The sequence below is a fragment of the Globicephala melas genome, chromosome 1, assembly GCF_963455315.2.
Source record: "Globicephala melas chromosome 1, mGloMel1.2, whole genome shotgun sequence".
Taxonomy (NCBI): Eukaryota; Metazoa; Chordata; class Mammalia; order Artiodactyla; family Delphinidae; genus Globicephala; species Globicephala melas.
Window position 1 is genome coordinate 75,824,352 of NC_083314.1, and position 23,800 is coordinate 75,848,151.

Below are 23,800 nucleotides of genomic sequence, written 5' to 3' on the forward strand. Positions count from 1 at the left end.
ATTCTGTGTCATTCCCACTGAATCAATATGATGTGGCCCATGAGGCAACACCATGGACAACCCCCTTGTCACATCCACTGAGGATGCAGCTTCGTACCACACTTTCCAGTTTCTGAACTACTTTACACAACCCCCCTGTCCTGTGATTTCCTTCTCATCTGCATCTGATGATGAAACAAGTGAGGACTGGAGAAGCACTGTCCCTCTGCCCAGGGCCCATCGTCCCTGCACTTCTCTGGTTAATATTCCCTAAACCTCACCTCTTCTCCTCCATGAAACCTTCCAGGATAACCCCAGCATGAAGGGCCTCTCTGTGCACACCTGTTACCAATTTTGTCTTTATCTGTTACCATCCGTGTAAGAGTCTGACTCTTATGAGCCTTCTGAACCTCGATAGGGCAAAGACTTCTTAATCATCTCTCAGTATTTTGGCCTCAGTATTTTGCACAGTGAACCTCTTTTATTAGTATCACCTTTATTAGCATGACTAAAATTTTTTCTCAAGAAAGCAATGTGCCTGCTGTTGTTCCCATCCTTTGGGATTCGGGAGCCTCTACCCAATCCTTCATTCAGATCTTTCATCTAGATTCTTCCTAAAGTTGTCATCCATACATGCCTTCCAGAATTTCATAGGGTGTATAATCACCAACAGCCCAGAAGAAGACAGTCAGTTGCCCTTTACAAGCATGGTTGCGATTGCCTCACTTCTCGTGTCATGTGACGCGCCCATAATTATCACGTGACACATCCACTCCATTTTGCCGGAATTAACTCGCAGGGCTCACCTGGTACGTATAGCTACCTCAGGCTCCTGCACCCCTGTTTTTATTTAGCTGATACTCTATCCCTCCGAGGTTTGGGAACCCCGCAGTCTTCTCATCTGGTGATGGTGTTTTCAAGTCCTTCCAGAGAGGTGAGTGGGCCAGGGCTCCCAAATGGTCTTGTCGCTCTTTCTGGAATCCTGGCGCTCCAGGCTCTGGAATTCAGTGAACGACACACTCTCCTCAAAACCAGGCCATCACGGCCCTTTGATGGAGGGACAGATGGAGGGAAGGTGAGGTTGAGGGAGAAATGGTTAGAACGAGGGGTGGAGGAGGGTCCTGGTCGGGGTGGGCAGAGAGCTATTATTAGCAGAGGGCTTGGAGGGTGTCTGGACCCAGGTGTCTGTGGGCTTTGTGCCATTCTCTTAAAGGTGGGAGACTAGGCTGGGTGCCCACAGGCAGCCGAGCCCTGCCTGGGAGAGTAGATGAGAGGTGGAGAGGGGCTTGCCCTCTAGCCTCTCCTCATTCTGTTCTCAGGAGTGTCCCAAGCCCCAGGACAGAGTAAGCATCATGGCTCCCAGCCTCATGGGATTGCTTCTACTTCAGGCCGTGTCGTGGGCATCAGGTGAGTCAAGGAGGAGGGAGGGAGCCCCGAGGCCCCCTTCTGCCTTATGGTCCTTTGGTAGTCTCTGACATACGGTGGTGGCCTTCATTAGATGCTCACTAAACCCTTTTGAGTGACTGAGATCAACTGTGGGGTACATCAAGAGAATCTTTGAAATCAGTATTCAGTCTTCCCTTCCAACTAGTGTGTCCCTTCTCCCCATCTTCCTCCTTCAGCCCTTGCCTCTCTTGTGCTCTCCCTCCCAGGTGCCCGCCCCTGCAGCCCTAAAAGCTTTGGCTACAGCTCAGTGGTCTGTGTCTGCAATGCTACGTACTGTGACTCTCTTGACCCCCTGACCCTGCCTGACCCTGGCACCTTCAGCCGCTTTGAGAGCACACGCAGTGGGCGCCGAATGGAGCTGAGTCTGGGGACCATCCAGGCCAACCGCACAGGCACAGGTAACCACTACACCCCTCACCCAGGCTGGGGTCCTCCTGGAGCTAAATCATGCCAGCAATCACCATGGAGTTTCTCCCCTGTGCACTGACACCCTTTATTCCCTGCGGATGTCCTCAGGGCTGCTGTTGACCCTGCAGCCAGATCAGAAGTTCCAGAAAGTGAAGGGTTTTGGAGGGGCCGTGACAGATGCTGCTGCTCTCAACATCCTTGCCCTGTCACCTCCTGCACGGGATTTACTACTCAAATCGTACTTCTCTAAAGAAGGTAAGGAGGAAGGGGACAAGATGACATAGTGCAATTGACACTTTGACCTTTCCTTTGACCCTGACATCCACCCATCCCTGACATATGGGTCTCTCTTAATGCCCAGTGAAAAAAAAGATTGTCCTACCCATCTTCTGCTGAGTGCCTGGGGCCTCTCAGGCTCAGAAGGTCTGCGCTTCACCCAGAGCCCAAGTTCCCCTTAGCCCTCAACTCAGACGTAATTTAGGACTGGCAAGTGGTAGACAGTGCCCCACATTCTCCTACTGACTCAGACACACATATCTTGGTCTTCTTTTTCTGCAGGAATCGAATACAACATCTTGCGGGTCCCCATGGCCAGCTGTGACTTCTCCATCCGCACCTACACCTATGCTGACACCCCTGATGACTTCCAGTTGCTCAACTTCAGCCTCCCAGAGGAAGATGTCAAGCTCAAGGTGGCCACTCTGGCTGCCTCAGGCCCCGGTGGCATTGATGCCTGGTGGTTGAGAGGCCTCGGGCTAGAGCAGTCTGCAGAGAGACATAGAACGTGCCCTCTGCTCTCTGTGTTCTGTCCTGGGGTGGGAGGGAGGAGGCTGATAGCTAGGCCTGATACACTGGGTGGGCCAGTCTGTTTATGTTCCAACTCTGGATGTCTCTCTCCTCACCACCTTTGTTTCTAGATACCCCTGATTCACCAAGCCCTGGAGTTGGCCCAGCGCCCTGTCTCACTCTTTGCCAGTCCCTGGACATCACCCACTTGGCTCAAGACCAATGGGGCAGTGAATGGGAAGGGGACACTCAAGGGTCATCCAGGGGATCTCTACCACCAGACCTGGGCCAGATACTTTGTCAAGTAAGGGAACAGCAGGGCCATGGGGTCCGGACCAGTCTCCCATCTTGGACACCCTGGTCTATGTCCCAGCCCTTGATCTGGTTCCGCCTCCAGATCTCCTCAGCTCACCTTTCTACCTTCTGGGTCTTTCAGACTCAGGCCCCTCAGTTTTCCCCCACCCAGTCAGGCCTCCTATTCCCCAGGGTCTTGGTTCCCTGTCTTGGCCATGATCACTCACACCCTTTCCCTCGCCAGGTTCCTGGATGCCTATGCTGAGCACAAGTTACAGTTCTGGGCAGTGACAGCTGAGAACGAGCCTTCTGCAGGGCTATTTAGCGGGTACCCCTTCCAGTGCCTGGGCTTCACCCCTGAACACCAGCGAGACTTCATCGCCCGTGACCTGGGCCCCACCCTGGCCAACAGTACACACCGCAACGTCCGACTGCTCATGCTAGATGACCAACGCCTGCTGCTGCCCCACTGGGCCCAGGTGGTAAGGACCAGGAGCTCCATGGGTGCCCTAGTGACCCCCAAGCCCAGCATCCGAATGGCTGGCTCCCGAACAGAGTGCCTTCCCTGCCCCAACTCTTGATTCCTAGAGCACCCTGGCTGGGACCAGGTGCCCAGGTGGCACCCCTGGGGTGCTGGTGGTGGTGGTGATCCCCCTCTGCATCTCCAGGGCCCCATGAATCTCCACGGTTGTCACTTTAACCCCCTCTAAGTTGTGTTCATCCCACTGCCCACTTCTCAGGTCCTAGTGCCTCTTCCAGAACCCTTTGTGCAGGACCCAGGCTCAGTGGCTCTCTTTCCCCAGTAGTCCTTCCCTTTCCCTGTACAGGTGCTGGCAGACCCAGAAGCAGCTAAGTATGTTCATGGCATCGCTGTACATTGGTACCTGGACTTTCTGGCTCCAGCAAAAGCCACCCTGGGGGAGACACATCGCCTGTTCCCCGACACCATGCTCTTTGCCTCAGAGGCCTGTGTGGGCTCCAAGTTCTGGGAGCAGAGCGTGCGGCTGGGCTCCTGGGATCGAGGGATGCAGTACAGCCACAGCATCATCACGGTGAACCACCTGTCTCCCTTTCCGCAAAGCAGACCACCTCAGACCCCTTGCTAGTCTCACCAAAGGCTCCTCTCCAGCTTTTCCCCAGCTGGCTTACTCTTTGGAGCAAATTTTGGGATATCATGATCCCCTCTGTTGCCTTCCCTTCACAGATCTGCACACCATCACCCTTGTTCCAAATGCTTGAGCGGTTACATCTGCCTCAGATTCCTCAGCTTCTCTGGCGATGCCTCTGTCCTCACAAACCCTTGCTCCTTAGATATTACTCCCCTCACAAAGGCTGAGGCACCATAGCCCGTCTCCCTCATGTGACACTTAACTGTATTCACTGGGGGCCTTTGTCTCTGCCCTGTTCCTACCCTAGAACCTCCTCTACCATGTGGTCGGCTGGACTGACTGGAACCTCGCCCTAAACCCTGAGGGGGGACCCAATTGGGTGCGCAACTTTGTCGACAGCCCCATCATTGTGGACATCGCCAAGGACACATTTTACAAACAGCCCATGTTTTACCACCTTGGCCACTTCAGGTGAGTGGAGGGCAGGCACCCCCACTCCACACCAGTCCTGGCATCTCCTGCACTGGGATTGTATCCCCGCCCCCCTCCCCCCTCCCCCCGCCCCAGTGAGGAGGCAGGAAGGTGCTGAGGGTGGGAACTTTGGGAGCAGCACGCATGTCCCCCTTGCACCATCTAGGCAGGCAGTGACTAGCTGGCATTCGAGACACAGACAATCCCTGAATGCCCAATGCTGGGACTGGGAGGCTGGGAGGCGGGAGGGCAGGGCACGCCCAGCCGCACAGCTTGAGGCCTGGAGAGTTAGGGCAGAGCTTTGGAAGGGTTCTAGGGGGAGGGGGTAGGTGGTAGGGAAGATGACTTCTTAAGTGAGAGACTGATGGGAGCTGCCCTCAGGGCCAGGGGAGCTGGGCTGGGGTCCCTGACGATGCCTGTTCCCACTTCAGCAAGTTCATTCCTGAAGGATCTCAGAGAGTGGGGCTGGTTGCCAGTGAGAAGAATGACTTGGACACAGTGGCACTGATACATCCCGATGGCTCTGCAGTTGTGGTCGTGCTAAACCGGTGAGAGCAGTGGGGCCTGGGAACTGGGCTGAGGACAAGACGGTGGGCTTGGCAGGATCACACTCTCAGCTTCTCCTCCCCATCTGCCCCAGCTCCTCTAAGGATGTGCCTCTTACCATCAAGGATCCTGCCGTGGGCTTCGTGGAAGCTATCTCACCCGGCTACTCCATTCACACCTACCTGTGGCGTCGCCAGTGATGGAACAGATACCCAAGCAGGTGCCTAGGCTCAGCATGGACATTGAAGGGATAGTCAGCTCACATGCTGTCTGTGGCTACAGAGGGTACAGCAGGACTGGGGGGGAGCTTACGTGACGTAAGCCCAGAGGCAGTGGTTTGGGTGACTCACTCTCCCCTCTAGTTGGTGCCAGGGGCTGGAGGCCCCTAGGGAAAGGACCGGGAGGCCCCAGTGGTCCTCCACCCCCATGCTTGTGTGAGCGTGTGCTGTGTGCTGGTTGCCTGTGGAAACTGGGCCCAGGCCCAGGGTGAGCTCACTGTCTGTACAAACACAGGGGTGGGGGGGTGGATGGCAAGAGAGATAAAGGAAAGGAAGAGACTAGGAAAGCTGAACCCAAAACTGGGAAGTGCTTGTCTTTCTTGGAGATGCAGAACCAGGTCCATGCAGATGTCAGCACCAGGGCACAGGCAGTGAAAGAAGTCAAGCACCAGTGGGTAGACTCAAGCACCCAGATAGCCCCCTTGGTCCAGCGAGGAAAAATGGCAGCCTCTTAAAGGAGAGAATGTCTGATCCCAGTCAGTGTGAGCAGTTTTATTCTGGGGGTGGGACCCCATTTCCAGCCATACCAACAATGGGGAAACACAGGAGCCTCTGGAATGCATGACAGTAGAAAAATCAGTCCTGGGAGCATGAGGATAAATCATTCCTCTTCAACCTCCTCAGCCATGCCCAGGGCCCGTGTGCGTGGGGCCCGGGCAGGTGGTGCCCGCTGGATGGAGACAATGCCACTGAGCAAGGCATAACCCGCCATGGCTGCCAGCCCCGCCAACACGGATAGGATCTGGTTCCGGCGCCGATATGGCTCCTCCTCAGTCTCTGGGTTTGCTGGTGTCTGGCGTGGAGGTGGCACCTCAGCTGAGGGGCAAGGAAGGAAGGTGGGTCGGGGGGCTGGTTTCTGGATCCCTGCCCACTCTCCTCAGAGCTAGCGCCCACCCCCCACCCATCTGCCTCTTACCTCCCTCCCAGGGGAAGTACAGGCTGAGGATATGGGTGCAGTAGGCACAGAGGTTGTGCAGCCCCCGCAGGTGGGCCTGCAGTTTCCCACTGGGCAGCTTCGCCTGCTGCAGCAGGGCCAAGTAGCTGAAGACAAAGGCATCCAGGGAGGCGGGGCTGCAGCAGAGAGAAAGGGTGAGATGGAGAAGGGGAGAGATGGAGTCGGAGGAAGAGTCGGCCCTGGAAAGGTAGGCTCTGGGCAGCAGGGGAGGAGAGGACACACAGTTCTGGTCCTGGTGTGGGGAAGGCGCCCCAGGTGGCGCCAGCCTGCCTTGAATGGGACTCTATCCCAGGGCTGCATAAAGGGCACATTGAGTGCCCCACAGCCCAGCAGGCCCCTCCTGGGCCTGGCGGCCCTCCCACCCTCCTGTACCACTGAGGCGGCTCCGGGCCCACACACAGCCCCACTGTCACCAGATCCAATGTCTGTCCCGAGGACCTCTTTTCCAGAGCCTGAGCCCACCCTAGCCTCTGTGGCTGTCTGAACCTGTACCTTCTTCCAAGCCACCTATGATTCCCCGGGAGTCAGACTCACGCATCTCCAAAGAAGAATTTCTGAGAGCCCAGGCGCTGAGAGAGAAGGGTCAGGCATTCCCGAGCTTCCTGGTACAGCTATAGGGGGACACCAGGTCAGCTTGCGGCTGCGGGAACAGTGCCACCTCCCCTGCCAGGCACTCCCACTCCTGGCCATCGCCCTGGGGGCTCCTCTCATACAACAGCCCCCTGTCCCAGAGGTACCTCCTTCTCCAGCTCTTCCTCCTCCTCTGGCCTGTGCTCCCCACACAGCAGCTGCAGCCGCTCCACGTACTGCCGCTGCATGCGGCCAGGCAGGAAGAAGTTGAGGGGAAAGGGCATAGCCTCTGCGTACCACTTCCGGGTTACTTCCACATAGTTCTTGGCGTCTACCCAGAAAGTATGTATCTGGATTGGGTGTATAGGAAGGAAGAAGCAGGTCTGAGCCAGTGCACCTGCCTGACCCAGGGTGGGCTTCTGGTCCCCACGCTGCTCCAAGCCTGTGGGGGGGGTGTGTGGGGGTGTCTGTGTGTATGCCCGACCCCCTCCCCCACTGACCACCCATGCTGGGAGGTCTGGGCACACTCACCAGCACCGGGAGCAGCTTCTCCTCCAGCAGAGACATAAAGGCCAAAGTGTCTGCTCCTTGCCGGGCTGACAGATCATAATCAGCATTGTACTTCTGTGGAGGAAACATCCACTGTGAGGTGGATGCTGGAGGACTCCAGGGACACTTCCTCAAGGAGGGAGGCATCCTGTCTGGCACCACCCACACTGACCTCTGAGTGTAGCAGAGGTAGAGTGTGGGGCTTTGCTTGCTGAGGCCCCCTTGCCTGGGCCCAGTCAGTAGCCTGTTGCTGTTGGCGGGAAGCCTGGACCTTGGAGCCTGCTGGCCGTCAAGGTCCCGCGCCCATTGGGAGTTGGAAGGAAGGCCCAGCCACAAACCAGGAGCAGCTCCCAGAGTTTCCACAGAAAGCTGGCAGGATGCCTGCTGACGGCAACTTTCTAACAGTAACTTCTCCGATCCAGACACCACAAAACTAGCAGAGCGGAGCTCAGATGCAGGTTGGGCCTCAGTCAGTGCCTCGGGTACTAAGGGACGCCATCCTCATGCTCCCAAGACCCAGTGAACCCACGTCTAGGGCCCCAGTGCCCAGCTCTTGGGTGTTTCTTCTATGTCATTCCATGGCCCAGGCGCCACCACCACACACATTCCAACCATACCCCCAGGTCTCAGCCTGCCACACCTTGTAGGCTCCAGTATCTGCTCCTCAGCACCCTCCTCCATATCCTGAGTAAACGCTGTCCCCAAATAACCTCTTGAGTGTGATCCTTAAATCTCTCTGAGCCTCATTCTCCCTCATGGAATAGGGATAATAATCTTTCTTTAGGAGGAGAAAACTCTTTGGAAACTGGGAAAACTGTGTTCATACATAAGGCAACAATAGCCCAGTCCCGCCAGGAACTCTGGCTTTTACCTGGATCCCCTCTCAAGCCTCCATTAATTCCCTGGTTCCTCCACCTTTGGGAAAGTAGAAATGAATAAGGGCCCCATTTCTGACAATATGTTCACTTTTGGAACTAGACCATGAAACTAGAAGAGCCCTTGGAAAGCATCCTGGCTAAGCCCCATAGTTTTACAAATAAGAAGCTTACGGCTCTGAGAGGTTAAGCAATTTGCTCAAGGTCACACAGCCAATGACAGTGAAAAGCACAGCCTAGGCCTCCCCAATCCTCTCGTAATGCTCTCTCAACTTCCCCACCCTGGCTCTGAGCCTCGTCCATCCTGAGCCCCATATTATAAAGCCCAACCTGGTCCCTGAAAAAAGGGCAATGGCCCTTAGCAATCCCTGTCTGGTGCCATCTTTTTTTTTCTGGTCTCATCTTTGAGGACCTCATCTGAGCCAACTGTTCTCTCCTACTCTCCTTTCCCTTCCATGTGTCATCAGCCTGTTCATCTCTCCCTCCTCACCCAGCAGGCAGAAGTCATTGTGCCTCCAGATGCCTTGACAGTGGCCTAGCTGAATCTCTACCCTGCTACTTACTACATCACAGCAACATGTCTGTGTCTCCTCAACCAGACTATATGTTCCTTGAAGCTCGGTCCCCTGTGTCTGGTTTGGCATATATTTGGTACTCAATAAATGTGTGTTGCACTGAATTGACTGAACGTCTCTCACTGGCAGCCCCCCTACCCAAGCCACCTACCTCTTTTCGAAGGTGGGTGATGATCTTGTGTGGTACTGAGATGACCTCTCCATGACTGGTCTGAAGGGCAGGCAGAGTTCCTGACGTTGAGAAAGAAGTATGTCCACCAGAGAGCTGCCTATCCATACATAACTGCACCACATCCCTGTCTGTCTCCTGCTCTTCCCCTTGTACACTCCCTTCCTCACCCCCCAGGGACACTGGGTACCTGAAGGGCTCCGCCAGGGGTTGGTGATCTTGTGCACCTTGAGTGGGGCACCAGTAAATCTGGCATAGGTCTGCAGGGAAGGAAGCAGAAGGCAGAGAGGCCAGGGACATGGCCCCCACAGGGGAATCAAGAAAAGAAATAACATTTATTGAATACCTTTTGTGCTATGCCCTATGCTTAGGAATTGCCTCACAAAAAAAGAGGTAGACATTACTGTTCCCATTTTACAATGGGCAACACAAGGCTCACAGAGATTATGGACATGTCCATGATTACAAGTCAGCCAAGAAAATCCTTCCCTCTCTCTCCTCTCCTGCCATCTACCTGGTGAACACCTAGCCTCATTTGGAAGCACTAACCATTCCTTCCTGGGCAGTCTCTATGGCCTGTTCCTACTTATAACTTAGCACCTGAACATTTTATTACACTTATTTGCTGACACGTCTATCTTTCTGTAAACAACTTCAGGGGAGGGACCAAATGCTATTCATCTTTGCATGCCAATGTTTAGTATTTGGAAGAGGCCTAATACATGCTTATTAAATGAGTGAGTGAATGTGTGAAGTGAACTAGTCTGCCTGGCTCCAAAGCATTTTCTACAGAGCCTGGCTGTGGGCCCTTTGGTTAAATAAAGAATAAACTCAGTAAATGCTGTTGATTGAGGAGGAGGAAAGGGAGGCTGAGGAGAAAGCAGCAATGCCGAGCCGGAGAACCCTGAGATCGTCCAGCCTTAGTAAACCTCTGGATGAAGAAACAGCGCCCAGAAAGAAGGGATCGTCCCAAGGTCACAGAGCCAGTAAATGGATGTTCAAGAACTAAAACTCATCTTCTGAACCCCTGATCAGGCCTCTTTCCATCGCTAAACAAAACCTAGGCTGCTACGACACAGGACACTGAGTCTATACCGGCCAGTCACGCTCTTTGATGGCCTCAGTTTCCCCCATTGCACGCGTGCTGAGGCGCCCTGGCAAAATTCGGATGACCGGCTAGTCCGGGCCCCCTCCCCAGTCCTCCAGGGCGCAGCAGAGGGCGCCGGCGCCGCTCCTCACCAGCACGGCCAGGCTGTCCAGGTCCACTGAGGGCAGGCCCCAGCCCCCTGACCAGCAGAACAGCTCCATGGGCGCCGCCATCTTGCCCGCCCTCTGTCCCGGAAGCACCTCCCCCTGCGCTTCCGCCCTCCACTGTGCGGATCCGCCCCCAGCCCCTCAGGCGGATCGCAGTGGAGAGCCGGGGGAGGCCCTCAGGAGGGCGCGGCTTATCCCGGCCAGAGAGGCTGCCTGACGGCGTGGGGCGGGGCCGAGGGCTTCGGGGGAGGGCGGACGCCGCCTGATCCAGAGGTGGCTCGCGAAGGGGGGAAGGGCTCTCAGCGCGGCGCGCCTTGGAGAGTCAGGGTACCTCGGCCGAGGGGAGCCCTGAACCCCCGAAGGCGCGGCGGGCCTAGGAGAGGGGGGTTTTGTGCTCCTGGACGGGCTCTGGGGGCCCTCGCAAATCTGCACGAGGTCTGGGCTGCTCTGGGGGCCCCGCAGGGCTCGGCCCCGAGCGGGGGCTGCGGGGGTGGGGGGGGGTCCCCCGAGCTGCATGTTTTCCACAGCGCGTTATGTTTGGAACCGGCCCCGCGCCTCCTGTTGCCATGGAAACAAAACAGGGGCGGTGGCGGCGGCCGGAGCGAGGCCGGGCTGGGCCTGAGTGGGGGAAGGGGAGGTGGGGCTCGCGGGCTGTTGCCTTGGTAACGGGAACAGAGGCGCCCCTCTGCTTCATCCGGGTCACGGCCTGTCCGCCGGTACCCCCAGTGTTCCCAGTCTGGCCCCCGGCTCCTGGCCTGTCCTTTGGTCTACTCCTGTCCTTGGTGTCCCTTTCCTCTTTCCTGATTTCTTCAACCTCACTGACCACTGTTTTAGACTCTCCCTCCAGTTCCCAGCGGACGCTTCCAGACTCGAAGTTTTCCTAGGAATGAGGGAAAAACGGAGGCGCAAGCACAAGTCATGCCCCCCCTCCCCCAACAAAGAGCACTTGCTCTATCCGAGCAGCAAACTTCATGCCATGCGGCCATCCCCTGGGCACTACAGGGAGCTAGTTTCGGCCACTCCCTTGGAATTCTCTCATGCCAGCTGTGGAATAATGCCCACTGTCTGGCACTGCCCCGCCAAGGGTTCCTGCCTTCCCCAACTGTGGCTTCCAGAAAACAGTAGCATTCGGTAGCAGCCCCCAACAGCGAGATGCCGGGAGAGAGGGAGGCACCTGGGGGAGAGCACCATTAGGAAGAGGCAAGGAGGCCTCCAGGACTCTTCCCCAGTGCCCCTGGTTCCCGGAGCTGGGTATGCCTCCAGGGTGATTGGCAGCTCTTTGTTTCAGCCCCCCCCCTCACCGCCTGCCGGCCCCCCCTTCAACTCCCCCTTCCAGTCCCTCCGCCCCCCCGCTCCTGCTCTCCGCCTAGCCTTTTCCCCTCCCAGCCGCCTGCCTGCCAGGGGTAGTGAGCCGGCTGAGCGGCATGGAGACGCAGGAACTTCGGGGGGCCCTGGCTCTTCTCCTCCTTTGCACTTTCACATCTGCCAGTCAGGACCTGCAGGGTAAGCCTGTACCAATCTTCTTAGCCCCCTCTCTGCCTCCTCCCCTTTTGCCCCCAGCCTAATAGCAGGGAGCATGTGGGCAAAAGGAGAGGGGAGAGTCCTGACACTGAATCAGAGAGAAGAGTTGATGAAATTATGGCCCTTTGGGGAGGAGTTGACACCAGAAGGTGGTGGATGAGTGGGAGCTGGCCAGGGCAGAGGACTCAGGAGCTGGATGCTAGCTAGGGCTGCCTGGCTGGGTTGGTGTCTGAGCAACCCCAGGCACCCCAGGGTTTGGGAGAGCAGCTCAAAGGTGGCTTCTTTCACCCCTGGGCTCCTGGCTACCTAAGAACGGGATGGGGGGGTGGGGACCGAGAGGTCTGGGCCCTCCTGGAGGTCTGGTGGTAGGATGGGCCTGTGGCTGTGGGAGAGGTAGCTGGAGCAGATGACACAGGCACAGATTCTTTGCTGGCTGGAAGGGAAACCACAGATTGGCCAGGACGCAGGAGGCAGAGGAGCTGGGTCGTACGTTCCTGTAGGAGAGAGCCAGACAGTAGGAGGGTCGGAGCCTTCAGTGAGCAGCTGTTCTCATCCAGAGCGAGCATGCTGAACCCCCAGGATGGGAGGAGGGGCACTAGGGTGTGGAATGAGCCAAACCCAGCCGTGTAAAGAGAAACTGCCTTCCTATTTCTGTGCTGTGGGCACCAGGTGCTACTCCTGCCTGGGATCAGCACAGTGACTCCTTTGCGCCACCTGGTGGGAGCATCTCAAGTTTGCGGGGTGCTGTTTCTGTATTTCCAAGTGAGCCTCAGGCCTGCTGGTTCCCAGAGTGGCAGTAAGGAAGGCACAATGCCTTGTCCTCTGATGGCGACAAGGGCTGAATTTCCAGGAGGTGACTAACACTGTCGGGTGGTGATGAAGGATGCCCCACCCCCGAAGGCTCAGAGGAGAGAGCAGGCCTTAGCATTTGACAGGGGTCTGACCTTGATCATCCCTGCGTGACCAGTGATTGACCTGCTGACTGTGGGCGAGTCCCGGCAGATGGTAGCTGTGGTGGAGAAGATACGGACAGCCCTGCTCACTGCTGGGGACATCTATCTCTTGTCCACCTTCCGCCTGCCCCCCAAGCAGGGTGGTGTCCTCTTCGGCCTCTACTCTCGCCAAGACAACACACGATGGCTGGAGGCCTCTGTTGTGGGCAAGATCAACAAAGGTGACTGGTGGGCATCTCCTTTCCTGCCGTGGTGACCCCTTTGAGCACTCTTCCTCATCCCCACTCTCAGATCCCTCTTAATTCTCCTTGGGCTCCCGTGGGGACCGTGGACCCATCAGGCTGTGTCCAGGCACCAGGGGCACCTGGTGCTTAGGAGGTGCCTCAGGAGGCCAGGCACCCAAACAATAGGGTGAGGCATCTGTAGGAATGGGAGTTGTATGTGGGAATGCCTGGGGGGAGGGGAGGCATGTCTCTGTGCCCCAGAAGTGGTATCACTGTGTCCCAGGGATCTGAGCTGTCTCAGATCACTGGGACGGTTCAGTGGGTACGGAACCAGCTGCCACCCTAACGGGAGAGAGTGATTTGATGACACTGAAGACTAAGAAAGTCCTAGTCTTTGAATCAATTTGGAAAACATTTTTCGTGTACCTATTATGTACAAGGTGTTGAGAGATACATAGCTGGATAAGGAATGATAGTCCTAGAGATGTGGTATTCAGAAGAATTGATCCATCCCGTCTCTCAGCTGGGAGATGGGATGGGGGACGGTGCGCATACTGACCTCCCCTTCTGGGCAGTGCTGGTGCGGTACCAGCGGGAAGATGGCAAAGTCCATGCAGTGAACCTACAGCAAGCAGGCCTGGCTGACGGGCGCACACACACGGCTCTCCTGCGACTCCGAGGTCCGTCCAGACCCAGCCCTGCCCTGCATCTCTATGTGGACTGCAAACTGGGTGACCAGCATGCTGGCCTTCCGGCCCTGGCCCCCATTCCTCCAGCGGAAGTCAGTGGGCTGGAGATTAGGACGGGACAGAAGGCTTATTTGAGGATGCAGGTGAGCAGGAAAGGAGGACCCCCTGAGTGTCTGTGAAACAGTTTGCACCGGTGGGAGGAAGAATTGGTAGGTCCTCCCACCCTACTCTGTTTCTGTCCCCCCAGGGCTTCGTGGAATCTATGAAAATGATTCTGGGCGGGTCCATGGCCCGGGTCGGAGCCCTGAGTGAGTGTCCGTTCCAGGGGGATGAGTCTATCCACAGTGCAGGTAACACAGACTTCTGTTAGCTGACATCCTGGACCCCGGGTCCCTCCCATCCTCTTGACCTCCCTCCCCCTTAACAGCAGTTCTTTCGGCTCACCTATTCCTGGGGATTCTGACTCTGTGACCCCAAATCTCCTTCACCTCCGACTCTATGATCTCCAAATAATACCATCCCAGCAGGAGGTGTGGGTCAAAAAAATCTCCTTTAAGGTCATCCCACCTACCAGGGTGGCCAGAAAAATAAAATGATCCAAAAAAAGAGTATAACTCTGAAGAACTCTGCGTGGGGGTGAGGAAGTTAGCTGCTTGGTCTTTCTTGGTTGACTGAGCTAAGGGTCTTGAGTCTTTTTTAGCTCCCACTGGCATCTGTCACCTACCAGCCATTTCCCTAAGCACTGCCCATCTGCCTGGTCTCTCTAACAGGGATGCTCAGAGGCTCTTACCTAAATAAAATGTCCACTTCTCCCAGATATTTCAAAGAGCTCTTGTGGTGGAAGCTTGGGAGGGAGGAAATGGAATGTACTGGGGCCCTGGCCCTGCTTCGGGTCACCTCTCACTTGGATCCCTTCTGCCACTACCATGCCTAGGAACAGGAGGATTTGGGTTTCGACTATCTGTGAGGCGGCTCCCTTAGAGGGACCCTCATCCAGTGGAGGGGGCAGGTGCTGCTTGCGCATCACCACTGCCCTCCTACCATTCGACACCACATCTTTATTCCAAGACTCCAGCCCTTTGTTCCTGTTCCCTCCCTCCTCCTTACCAGCCAGGCCCCTCCTCACATGTCCACCCTCTGTGTTTTCTTGTCCTCTCTAGTGGCCAACGCACTGCACTCCATCCTAGGTGAGTAGGCCTCGCTGAGCTGAAGGGGCATGAGGATGCGGGGGAGGAGCAGCTGCCTGAAACTAAGTCCTTTCCCGCCGGGAATGGGGTGGGGTTTAAAGCTGGGTGGGCAGCAGTGGCAGCACCTGGCTTATTACCCAGAGAGGGCCCGGGGCTGGTGCCCCAGTTCTGAGCCTCTCTGCACCCTGGACCCTGACAGGGGAGCAGACCAAGGCGCTGGTCACCCAACTCACCCTCTTCAACCAGATCCTGGTAGAGCTGCGGGATGACATCCGAGACCAGGTTTAGTGGGCCGGTGAAGGGTGGCGCTGATTCTGGGGTGGGGTGGCAGATGCCAAGAGCTGACTCCGCCCCATCCTTCTGTCTACCAGGTGAAAGAAATGTCCCTGATCCGAAACACCATCATGGAGTGTCAGGTGTGCGGTGAGTAGGAGAGTAGGGGAGGGCTCCAGGTGGCATCAGTGTGCTCCCCACCCCAGGGCTTTGGCCTCCACTTCTGGTGAATTAAATGGTGACTTCTAGGTGACTCTGACTGTGCCCACCCCCCACCCAGGCTTCCATGAACAGCGTTCCCACTGCAGCCCCAACCCCTGCTTCCGAGGCGTGGACTGCATGGAAGTGTATGAGTACCCCGGCTACCGATGTGGGCCCTGCCCCCCTGGCCTACAGGGCAACGGCACCCACTGCACAGACATCAATGAGGTGGGTGAGGACCCTTTCTGGAAGGGCACAGAAAGCTGGGGTGAGGGAGTTAGGAGAGGCCCAAGAAGGTGGGGTGAATGTTGGTCAGAAGCAGAGGAACCCTGGGTTTAGGAGAGGCTGGAGACCAGAAAATACATATGAGAAGGGAGGGAGACAAGTCTGGGAGGAAGACTGCAGGGCCACGCAGGGAAGGAGCTGGGAGAGTGGCAGGGGCATTTTGAGAGGGCTGGCTAGGAGGGAACCCACAGGAGGCTGGGGGTGGGATCAGAGCATAGATGAGGTTGGGGAGGGGAGGTCTGCAAACAGGGAGACCAGGAACAGTGGTCCTGGGATCACAGGCAGGGGCCTGACCTCTTCTCGTTTGGTCCCCAGTGTGCTCACGCGGACCCTTGTTTCCCGGGCTCCAGCTGCGTCAACACCATGCCTGGCTTCCACTGTGAAGCCTGTCCCCGAGGCTACAAAGGCACACGGGTGTCTGGTGTGGGCATCGACTACGCCCGGGCTAGCAAACAGGTCAGGTTGGGTAGAGTCTGTGGACAAAAGATCTTGGCTTTGCAGGGGCGGGGGGCTTCTGGGTTGGATGTGGAGCCCTTGTGATAAATGGGATGAGGCTCCTGGCTCATCTGCCAGCTTCGCATTGGTTTTCGGTCTGGGCTTCATGTCTATGTTCAAAGATAAAGCCACACCAGTGCTCTCTCCTGTATCTGAGGAGACCCACCGTAGGTCTGGTTCTACCCAAAGTCTGCCCCTTCAGGTCTGCAACGATATTGATGAATGCAATGATGGTAACAATGGTGGCTGCGACCCAAACTCCATCTGCACCAATACTGTGGTGAGCTGAACACCTGAGTGTCTGGGTGGTGGGAATGTGCAACCCCCTCTTCAGATTTCCTGCTTCCCCTCCTCCTTCCCTAGGACATTACATGTGGTAGGTGTTCAACACGGACCCGGTTTGGAATTCTGATTCTGCCTCTTACTAGCCATGGCCTTTAGCAAGTTATTTACCTTTTCTGAGCCTCAGCATCCTCGCTTGAGAAATGGGGCTATTACCCTCCTTAAAAAGTTGTGAGGAGAACCTAAAGGAGATAAGTAATGGACCTGTCCTATTAGCTGTGAGGGTCCCTCCTACACCCCTCAGGGGATGGGGATGTTGCTGGTTGTGGTGGGCTGACCCTCCTTCCTGAGACACTGCCTCCCTACTCTTAGGGTTCTTTCAAGTGTGGTCCCTGTCGCTTGGGCTTCTTGGGCAACCAGAGCCAGGGCTGCTTCCCAGCCCGGACCTGCCACAGCCCGACCCACAGCCCCTGCCATGTCCACGCGCACTGTCTCTTTGAACGCAATGGTGCAGTGTCCTGCTCGGTGAGCTAGGCCTGGGGCTTGGAAGAAAAGGGGTGTGTGTGTGACCATGTTTAGGGACTGGTATGGGGGCTTGCATGGGAAAGGGAGGTGGGCCCAGGCCCAGAAACTGGTTGGTGAAAATAGAGCCTGAAGAGGGTGGGGTGTGGGGAGCCAGCCCAGACCACTAACTCCCACCCTTTGTGTTGCCCCAGTGTAACGTGGGCTGGGCTGGGAACGGGAATGTGTGTGGACCCGACACAGACATTGATGGCTACCCGGACCAGGCGCTGCCCTGCATGGACAACAACAAACACTGCAAGCAGGTGCTGGGGGCAGGCGGGCAAGTGAGCAGGATAGGGCACCCCAGGCTGGGATAGGACAGAACTCATCCATCCATTTCCTCCCCTTGACCTTTAGGACAACTGCCTTCTGACACCCAACTCTGGGCAGGAAGATGCTGATAACGACGGTGTGGGGGACCAGTGTGATGATGATGCTGACGGGGACGGGATCAAGAATGTTGAGGTGGCTCCCAGATGTCCTGACCTTTCCAGCTTCTCTGTGACGCTGTTGCCTTGTCCCATAACCCTGTCCTCCATTGGCCACTGGCAGCTCCTGAGGAGGGGCCCTAATACTCCACGTTAGGGAGCCATAAACCTGGTGCCCACGATGAGGTGGACTACAGGGAATTTGGGTGGGTGGGACGGAGCCAAGCAGGTGGGTCATCACAGGAGTGGTGATTGTAGACAAGGGTACAGGGATGAGGAAGATGCGAGGTGGCCAGTGGTTCAAGGGAGGCCTGACTCTTTCCCTCCCACCTCAGGACAACTGCCGGCTGTTTCCCAACAAGGACCAGCAAAACTCAGATACAGATTCATTTGGTGATGCCTGTGACAACTGCCCCAACGTTCCCAACAATGACCAGAAAGACACAGATGGCAATGGGGAAGGGGATGCCTGTGACAACGACGTGGATGGGGATGGTGCAGGCCTGGGGCTGGGGTGGGGGGCGCGTGCTGGGAAACCTCTAAGAATTTGGAGATGGTGGGAATGAAGCGGGGAGGCTGAGAATTCGGGAAGGGCAATGCCTGGGGGAAGTCAGCCTGGGTGAGAGATTACCTGTGGCAGATGTCAGTGGGAACGTGAGGGAGGGTGTGGGGTTAGGCAGGGAGTGAGCAAGAGGATAAGACAAGCTACAGGCAGATTTCCTGACCAGCCGTCCTCTGGATGGGAGATAGAGCTCAGGGCTTTCACCAACCTAGAAGACAGAGTGATTCGTTCTAGTGATAACCTTGTGTTACCTGCATATCTTCTAGGCATCCCCAATGGATTGGACAATTGCCCTAAAGTCCCCAACCCCCTGCAGACAGACAGGGATGAGGACGGGGTGGGAGATGCTTGCGACAGCTGCCCTGAAATGAGCAATCCCACCCAGGTACAGGGGAATGGAGAGGGCAGGGAAGGGGTGGGGTGACTGGTGGATGAAGCCCAGCCCTTTGGATGGGAAGTGGTCAGGTCACCCTCTTTAGAGTTATCAAGAGGAGATGGTGAGAACGGGTCCCTCTCTCTCAGACAGATGCAGACAGCGACCTGGTGGGGGATGTCTGTGACACCAATGAAGACAGGTAGGGTTTTGGCCAAGAGATGGCAAGTTAGGGGATACTTTACTTTCCTCTAGTATGTTCTCAATTCCCTCTAGGATCTAACTTTAACTCTCCACTACTATCGAGTAGCAGGTCATTCCCATAGTCTACCTTCCATTCTTACTGCTGGACCTTCACCTCATTTGGCTGACTGCAAGGGGTCTGGCTGAATGCAGGGTAAACCCCAGAGAGACTCCTAAGCAGAAGAGTGGGGAAGGATGTGGTACCTTTAAAAGCCTTTATTAGGTGCCTTTTTCTGGACAGTGATGGCGATGGACATCAGGACACTAAGGACAATTGCCCACAGCTGCCCAACAGCTCCCAGCTGGACTCAGACAATGATGGACTTGGAGATGAGTGTGATGGGGACGATGACAATGATGGTGTCCCAGATTACATGCCTCCTGGTCCTGATAACTGTCGCCTGGTACCTAATCCCAATCAGAAGGACTCAGATGGTAAGGCTGGAGTCCTCAGAGGATTGGGCTGGCATGGGCTTTGCTCAGGGAGAAGTGGCAGGCCTTGCTGGGGAGTGAGGGAAGGCAGGGTGGTGGAGAGAGGTCAACATCTCAAGGCCCGAGAGGTGGAAGTGTTGGCTACTGGCAGTGGCCAGGGCCTTCCTGAGGACCTGGCTTCATCCTGCCCAGGCAATGGCGTTGGTGATGTGTGTGAGGATGATTTTGACAATGATGCAGTGGTTGACCCCCTGGACGTGTGCCCTGAAAGTGCAGAGGTAACCCTCACGGATTTTCGGGCCTATCAGACCGTCGTCCTGGATCCTGAGGGTGATGCTCAGATTGACCCAAACTGGGTCGTGCTCAACCAGGTACTAGGGCAGTGGGCTGGGCGGGTGCTGTCAGGCCAGACTAGCGAGCAGGGCCTAAGGAGGGCAGCACACCTGGACCAGGGCTTTTGTCTTTACTGCATACCACCAGGGCATGGAAATCGTTCAGACCATGAACAGTGACCCCGGCCTGGCAGTTGGTATGTAAGGGACACCCAATTCAGCAATTTCAATGACTTCCCCATGGAGGGGTCCTACAGGCAGAGGATGCAGCCACACATTTAGCAGGCGCCCCTTCCCATCCCCACCCCACAATGGGCATCAGTAGCTTTGCTGCCCCTGACTCTGATCCCATCCACCCACCTGCCCCCAGGATATACAGCTTTCAATGGTGTGGACTTTGAAGGCACCTTCCATGTGAACACAGTGACTGATGATGACTACGCAGGCTTTCTCTTCAGCTATCAGGACAGTGGCCGCTTCTACGTGGTCATGTGGAAGCAAACGGAGCAGACCTACTGGCAGGCCACACCTTTCCGGGCTGTTGCCCAGCCCGGGCTACAGCTCAAGGTCCCGCAGCTGCCCAGATTCCCCAATCCAGGGCCCTTTCCCAAAGCCTCCCCCACCAACCCTGGGGCCTCCCCCACTGCCTGAGTAGGGGGAACCCTCTTACCCAGACATCTGGCCTGGAGGTTGGCTCCCTGGGGCTCCAGAATATTCTCCTGACTCCCTTTTCCACCTGCACTTACCAACCTGCTGTCTTCCCTCGGTCGGGTCCTGGGGTTGACCCACTGTGTTTGCCGATGCCCCCTAGGCAGTGACATCAGTGTCTGGCCCAGGCGAGCACCTCAGGAATGCCCTGTGGCATACAGGTCACACCCCTGATCAGGTACGGCTGCTGTGGACTGACCCACGAAATGTAGGCTGGCGTGACAAGACTTCCTACCGCTGGCAGCTGCTGCACCGGCCTCAAGTTGGCTACATTCGGTGAGGGGAGGGGCTGAGCCCTCCCAAGGGACCCCAGGCCCAGCCTTCCCTTCACCTCTAGCTGGGACTCCCCAGTGACCTCCCCTCTACTCAGTGCCTTGATGCCATTGGGCCTGGACTGGGACCGCTTCTCTCTACCTCCCCTCTCACCACAGACTTGCTGTCCTGGCCCTGCTTTCTTCCTAACACCAGGCAGCTTGGGCTCTGGTGCTGGTGCTGCCGAGGACCTATAAGCAATGTTGGGCAAGTCCTTCTTTTTCTGTGCCCCATTTTCCCCTCTGTAAAATGAGGGTGCGTCTGGGAGCCTCCAAACCCCAGGCCAGTCTGTGGAGAGGCACATCACATCCAGCCCCATCACTGGGACAGCCCAGAACCTGCCTCATCAAAGTGTCTGACCTGGAAGGGATCATCATTTACAGAAGAGCTTACGGAAACCCAGACTCCACACCTCTTAGCAGCGAGGCTGAGGCTTCTCAGTTCAGCCCTCTGTCCACAACTTTGCATTTCCTATTTGGTGGGGATGGCAGGGAAGGGAGGGGCAATGGCCAAGAGCCCAGAGTGCAGGGACTTGGGTTGGTTCCCCTTTAAGGTGCCTGGGGCTGCGGGGCACCAGGACAGGGGATGGGGGGGTGGACTAGAGCCTGGGAAGCTGGTGACTTCACCCCCCAGCCCATTGTACTCATCGTCATGGCAACCCAATCCTCGCTTGGAATGCGGCTGGTGCTTTGAGATGCAAAGGGGGCTGGACAAAGAGCCAGGGGCCCCAGGCCTGAGAAAAGCACCCCCCTTCCCTCCCCTTTCCTTCCTCCCTTTTCCCCACCTCCCTTCTCTCAGGCCTGGTGAGCCCAAGGGGGGTTGGGGATGAACAGGGCCAGGTCATGGTGGCACAGTGTCCACTGGCACCCTAGCACCAATGGACACCCCTATCCTGGACAGGGTGAAGCTTTATGAGGGTTCCCAGCTAGTGGCCGATTCTGGGGTGATCATTGACACATCCATGCGAGGGGGGCGTCTTGGTGTATTCTGCTTCTCCCAAGAAAACATCATTTGGTCCAATCTCCAGTATCGATGCAATGGTGAGGCTCCAGACGGAGATCAGCCTGACCTCTCCTGCCCTCATGGGAGTCACTTCTTCTGACCTTAATCATATCTCCTTTCTCAGACACAGTGCCCGAGGACTTTGAGCCATTCCGGAGGCAGCTGCTCCAGGAAAGAGTGTGAAGAGGTGGCCACCGGCTTCAGAATCCTGATTTTAGATCCTCAGGCCTTGGGGTCCATCCTGGAGACCCTGGGGTCTAATTTACAGCCCCTCAGCCAAACACAGAACCTCCTCTGGCACCCATCAGTTCAGCCCCAGAGGTGTGGTGACCCCACTGTTCAGGACATGAGAAGTTTTTGAGGGGTATTTCTCAGGCATTAACGCCAGGAAAGACAACAGCACGTTGCCATAAAGTTCCAATTGTTTTCTAAGCCAGTGCAATTACTTATTTTAGGGATTTTGCCGGGATAGTGTGGGGAGCAGGAAAAAACCTGAGGCGGGGAGAGGACTAGTAGAATGGAAGTTAGAGATCTAGAGGAGGTTTGTCTGAGTTTGGGGCACGGTGAGGAAGGTGCTGGACGGGGGTTAGGTGAAGGACGGAGGTTAGGTGAAGGATGGGGTGGTGGTCGGAGGATGGCTAAAGTCCTCCCAGCCCCACTTACTCACGGTGGCAGCGGCGACACTCCAGTCTAAGAGCAGCCGGGTTCGAGAGCCAGGAGGGCTGGGGCTGCCCCGCTCGGGGTGAGGGGGAGGCCGGGGGGCCGAGGGGGCCGGAGGCCGGGACGAGTGCAATATTGGCGGGGGAAAGAACAACACTGCACCGCGTCCCGTCCCTCCCGCCCGCCCGGGGCCCGGAATCCCGCTCTCCACCGCCTGAAGCCGGACCAGCCCGAGAACCCGGGACGCGCTGGGGAGTTAGGTTCACCTTGGAGGCCAGAGAGACTTGGCGCCCGGAAGAGGGTGAAGGGGGTGGTAAAGGTGGGGGGAGAAGGGTAGAAGGGGAGACCGCGATATCCCGGAAGGCCGCTTTCAGACGCCGGGGCGTTGCGCGCGCTTGCTCTTTAAATACTCAGGCTGCGCGGCGCGGAGCCGTCGCTATGGTGACGCGTGTCCCAGCAACCGAACTGAATGGCTATTGCTTGGCAACGCCAGGGGTTGAAGTTTTGGGGCCGCCCACCTAGATACTCGCCCTTTCTCTAGCCGGCGGGTAGGGGTGCTTCCCCGCCTCCGGCCCGCGCCCGGGCGCGATGACGTAAACGCCCTCCGGCCCCGAGCCCGCCCCCGGGTCTGGCTGCCGCACAGTGCCGCGCCAAGCCGGCGGAGTCGCGCGCGTCTGGGATCTGTGGTCCCTCTCCTCTTTCCCGGCTTCCCTGCAATCCCGCCGCACCGAAGTGTTCTTAAAATTAATTTCTCAATCTGTTTTCTTTGGGGCTAAGAATTGTTTCCTAATGAGGACGTAATTGCTTCTGTCGGTCTAGACCGCAACCCAGGACCTCCGGATGGGACTCGATAAGCTCCGTGTGCGCCGTTGTGGCCCCAAGTACTCCTTGGTCCCACATGTTTCTGCCCTTCAGAATATCACTTGGTCTTCCCAAATCATGCGCGCTCACAAACGGTTTTGCACCACCCCCATCACCTTGTGCCCACCGGCCCCAAATACCACTATGCTCCGCAAAGGATAGTTCCGTGCCCCTAAATACCATTCTGTCGCCCCACCTATTCTCTGCCTCATAAATACGTAACTAATCTGTCCCATTCTCCCTCCCTCCCACATTCCGCTGCCCTCGCCAAATACCTCGGTGCCCCTTCCGTGTTAACTCTGGATCCCACCCACGTAGCGCCATTTCCTCCAGACACCGCCCCCACGCGCCTGAGTCCCCTCCTAAAGCTCCCAGCCCCTCCGTCGATGGTACAGCGTGTTCCTCCCCTTCTCTGTGCAAGCCACTGCTTCTTCCGGCCCGGGCCTGCCCTCCCCAGCCTCTCTCTGCCCCCACTTAGTCAGCGCCACCCAACCTCCTCTCCCCTGACGAGGCAGCCCCTCAGCCCGCTCGGGCAGGCCCGGTGAGGCTCCCGGTGACCGCTAGAGGGCAGGAGAGCCCAGCCAGCGAGCCGCCGCTACAAGGTGGAGGACTGGGAAAGCAAAGACCCTAGGGTTCGGCCGAACCCAGATTTCATATTTCTTTAAGTGGAAATTTCTTCCCCCGCCCCCTTCTCGGGAGAAAGTCAAAGAAGGAACTCAGGCTGCTGGAAAGGCCGGCAGGGGCCGGGACTGTGGGTTTCAGGGTAGAACCGTGTGTGGAACGGGACAGGAAGCGGTTAGAAGAGTGGGGCTGTTCCGGGAAGTAGTGGGGGGGGGAGGGGGTCCAAAACTAGCACCTAGTTTACAGATTATGGAGCCTTCCCCTTCCTTCTCAGCCCCCAGAGTGGGACTCCAAGGGACCCAGGGAGAATGGGGCAATGGTGCGGGGG

General features: G+C 56.9%; 3 protein-coding genes across 11 annotated transcripts in view; 2 read left to right on the top strand and 1 right to left on the bottom strand.

Moving 5' to 3' along the window:
* GBA1 (glucosylceramidase beta 1) overlaps nt 1-8,945 on the top strand; it is a 21,890-nt gene extending 12,945 nt beyond the window's left edge. The window contains exons 1-13 of one of the 7 annotated variants that reach the window (XR_009563824.2): nt 535-913; nt 1,299-1,386; nt 1,632-1,823; nt 1,942-2,088; nt 2,392-2,525; nt 2,751-2,923; nt 3,158-3,395; nt 3,741-3,965; nt 4,330-4,493; nt 4,925-5,041; nt 5,134-5,259; nt 5,650-6,153; nt 8,761-8,945. Coding sequence is in view for 3 of the 7 variants with exons in the window: in XM_030842234.3 (XP_030698094.1) it covers nt 887-913; nt 1,299-1,386; nt 1,632-1,823; nt 1,942-2,088; nt 2,392-2,525; nt 2,751-2,923; nt 3,158-3,395; nt 3,741-3,965; nt 4,330-4,493; nt 4,925-5,041; nt 5,134-5,239 (1,611 nt within the window). In the remaining 4 variants the exon portion in view is untranslated. Of the gene's footprint in view, nt 1-534; nt 914-1,298; nt 1,387-1,631; nt 1,824-1,941; nt 2,089-2,391; nt 2,526-2,750; nt 2,924-3,157; nt 3,396-3,740; nt 3,966-4,329; nt 4,494-4,924; nt 5,042-5,133; nt 6,154-8,733 lie in introns of those variants that run through there. The other 6 variants (XR_009563823.2, XM_030842234.3, XM_030842235.3 and 3 more) reach the window with 6 other exon arrangements.
* Nucleotides 5,683-10,814, bottom strand: MTX1 (metaxin 1). Its single transcript, XM_030842244.3, is given in 8 exon segments — nt 5,683-6,133; nt 6,234-6,388; nt 6,807-6,883; nt 7,010-7,192; nt 7,374-7,466; nt 8,993-9,072; nt 9,201-9,270; nt 10,250-10,814. Coding segments are annotated over 8 exon segments (1,404 nt in total). The 5' UTR covers nt 10,781-10,814; the 3' UTR covers nt 5,683-5,918.
* Nucleotides 10,425-22,042, top strand: THBS3 (thrombospondin 3). Of its 3 annotated transcripts, XM_030842224.3 has the most exons (23): nt 10,502-11,767; nt 12,753-12,959; nt 13,538-13,794; nt 13,899-14,001; nt 14,812-14,838; nt 15,038-15,120; nt 15,210-15,261; nt 15,392-15,540; nt 15,913-16,053; nt 16,295-16,372; nt 16,747-16,899; nt 17,091-17,201; nt 17,296-17,403; nt 17,702-17,861; nt 18,195-18,313; nt 18,451-18,503; nt 18,786-18,979; nt 19,169-19,347; nt 19,457-19,505; nt 19,679-19,875; nt 20,120-20,292; nt 21,229-21,368; nt 21,455-22,042. In XM_030842224.3, exons 1-23 carry the CDS (start codon nt 11,689-11,691, stop codon nt 21,511-21,513), a joined length of 2,871 nt encoding a protein of 956 aa, XP_030698084.1. In that variant the 5' UTR covers nt 10,502-11,688; the 3' UTR covers nt 21,514-22,042. The 3 variants fall into 3 exon arrangements, with proteins under 3 accessions (XP_030698089.1, XP_030698087.1, XP_030698084.1); XM_030842227.3 differs by lacking the exon at nt 21,229-21,368 and having other exon boundaries at nt 10,497-11,767; XM_030842229.2 differs by lacking the exons at nt 20,120-20,292; nt 21,229-21,368; nt 21,455-22,042 and having other exon boundaries at nt 10,425-11,767; nt 19,429-19,505; nt 19,679-19,818.
* The last annotated feature ends 1,758 nt before the right edge of the window (nt 22,043-23,800 follow it).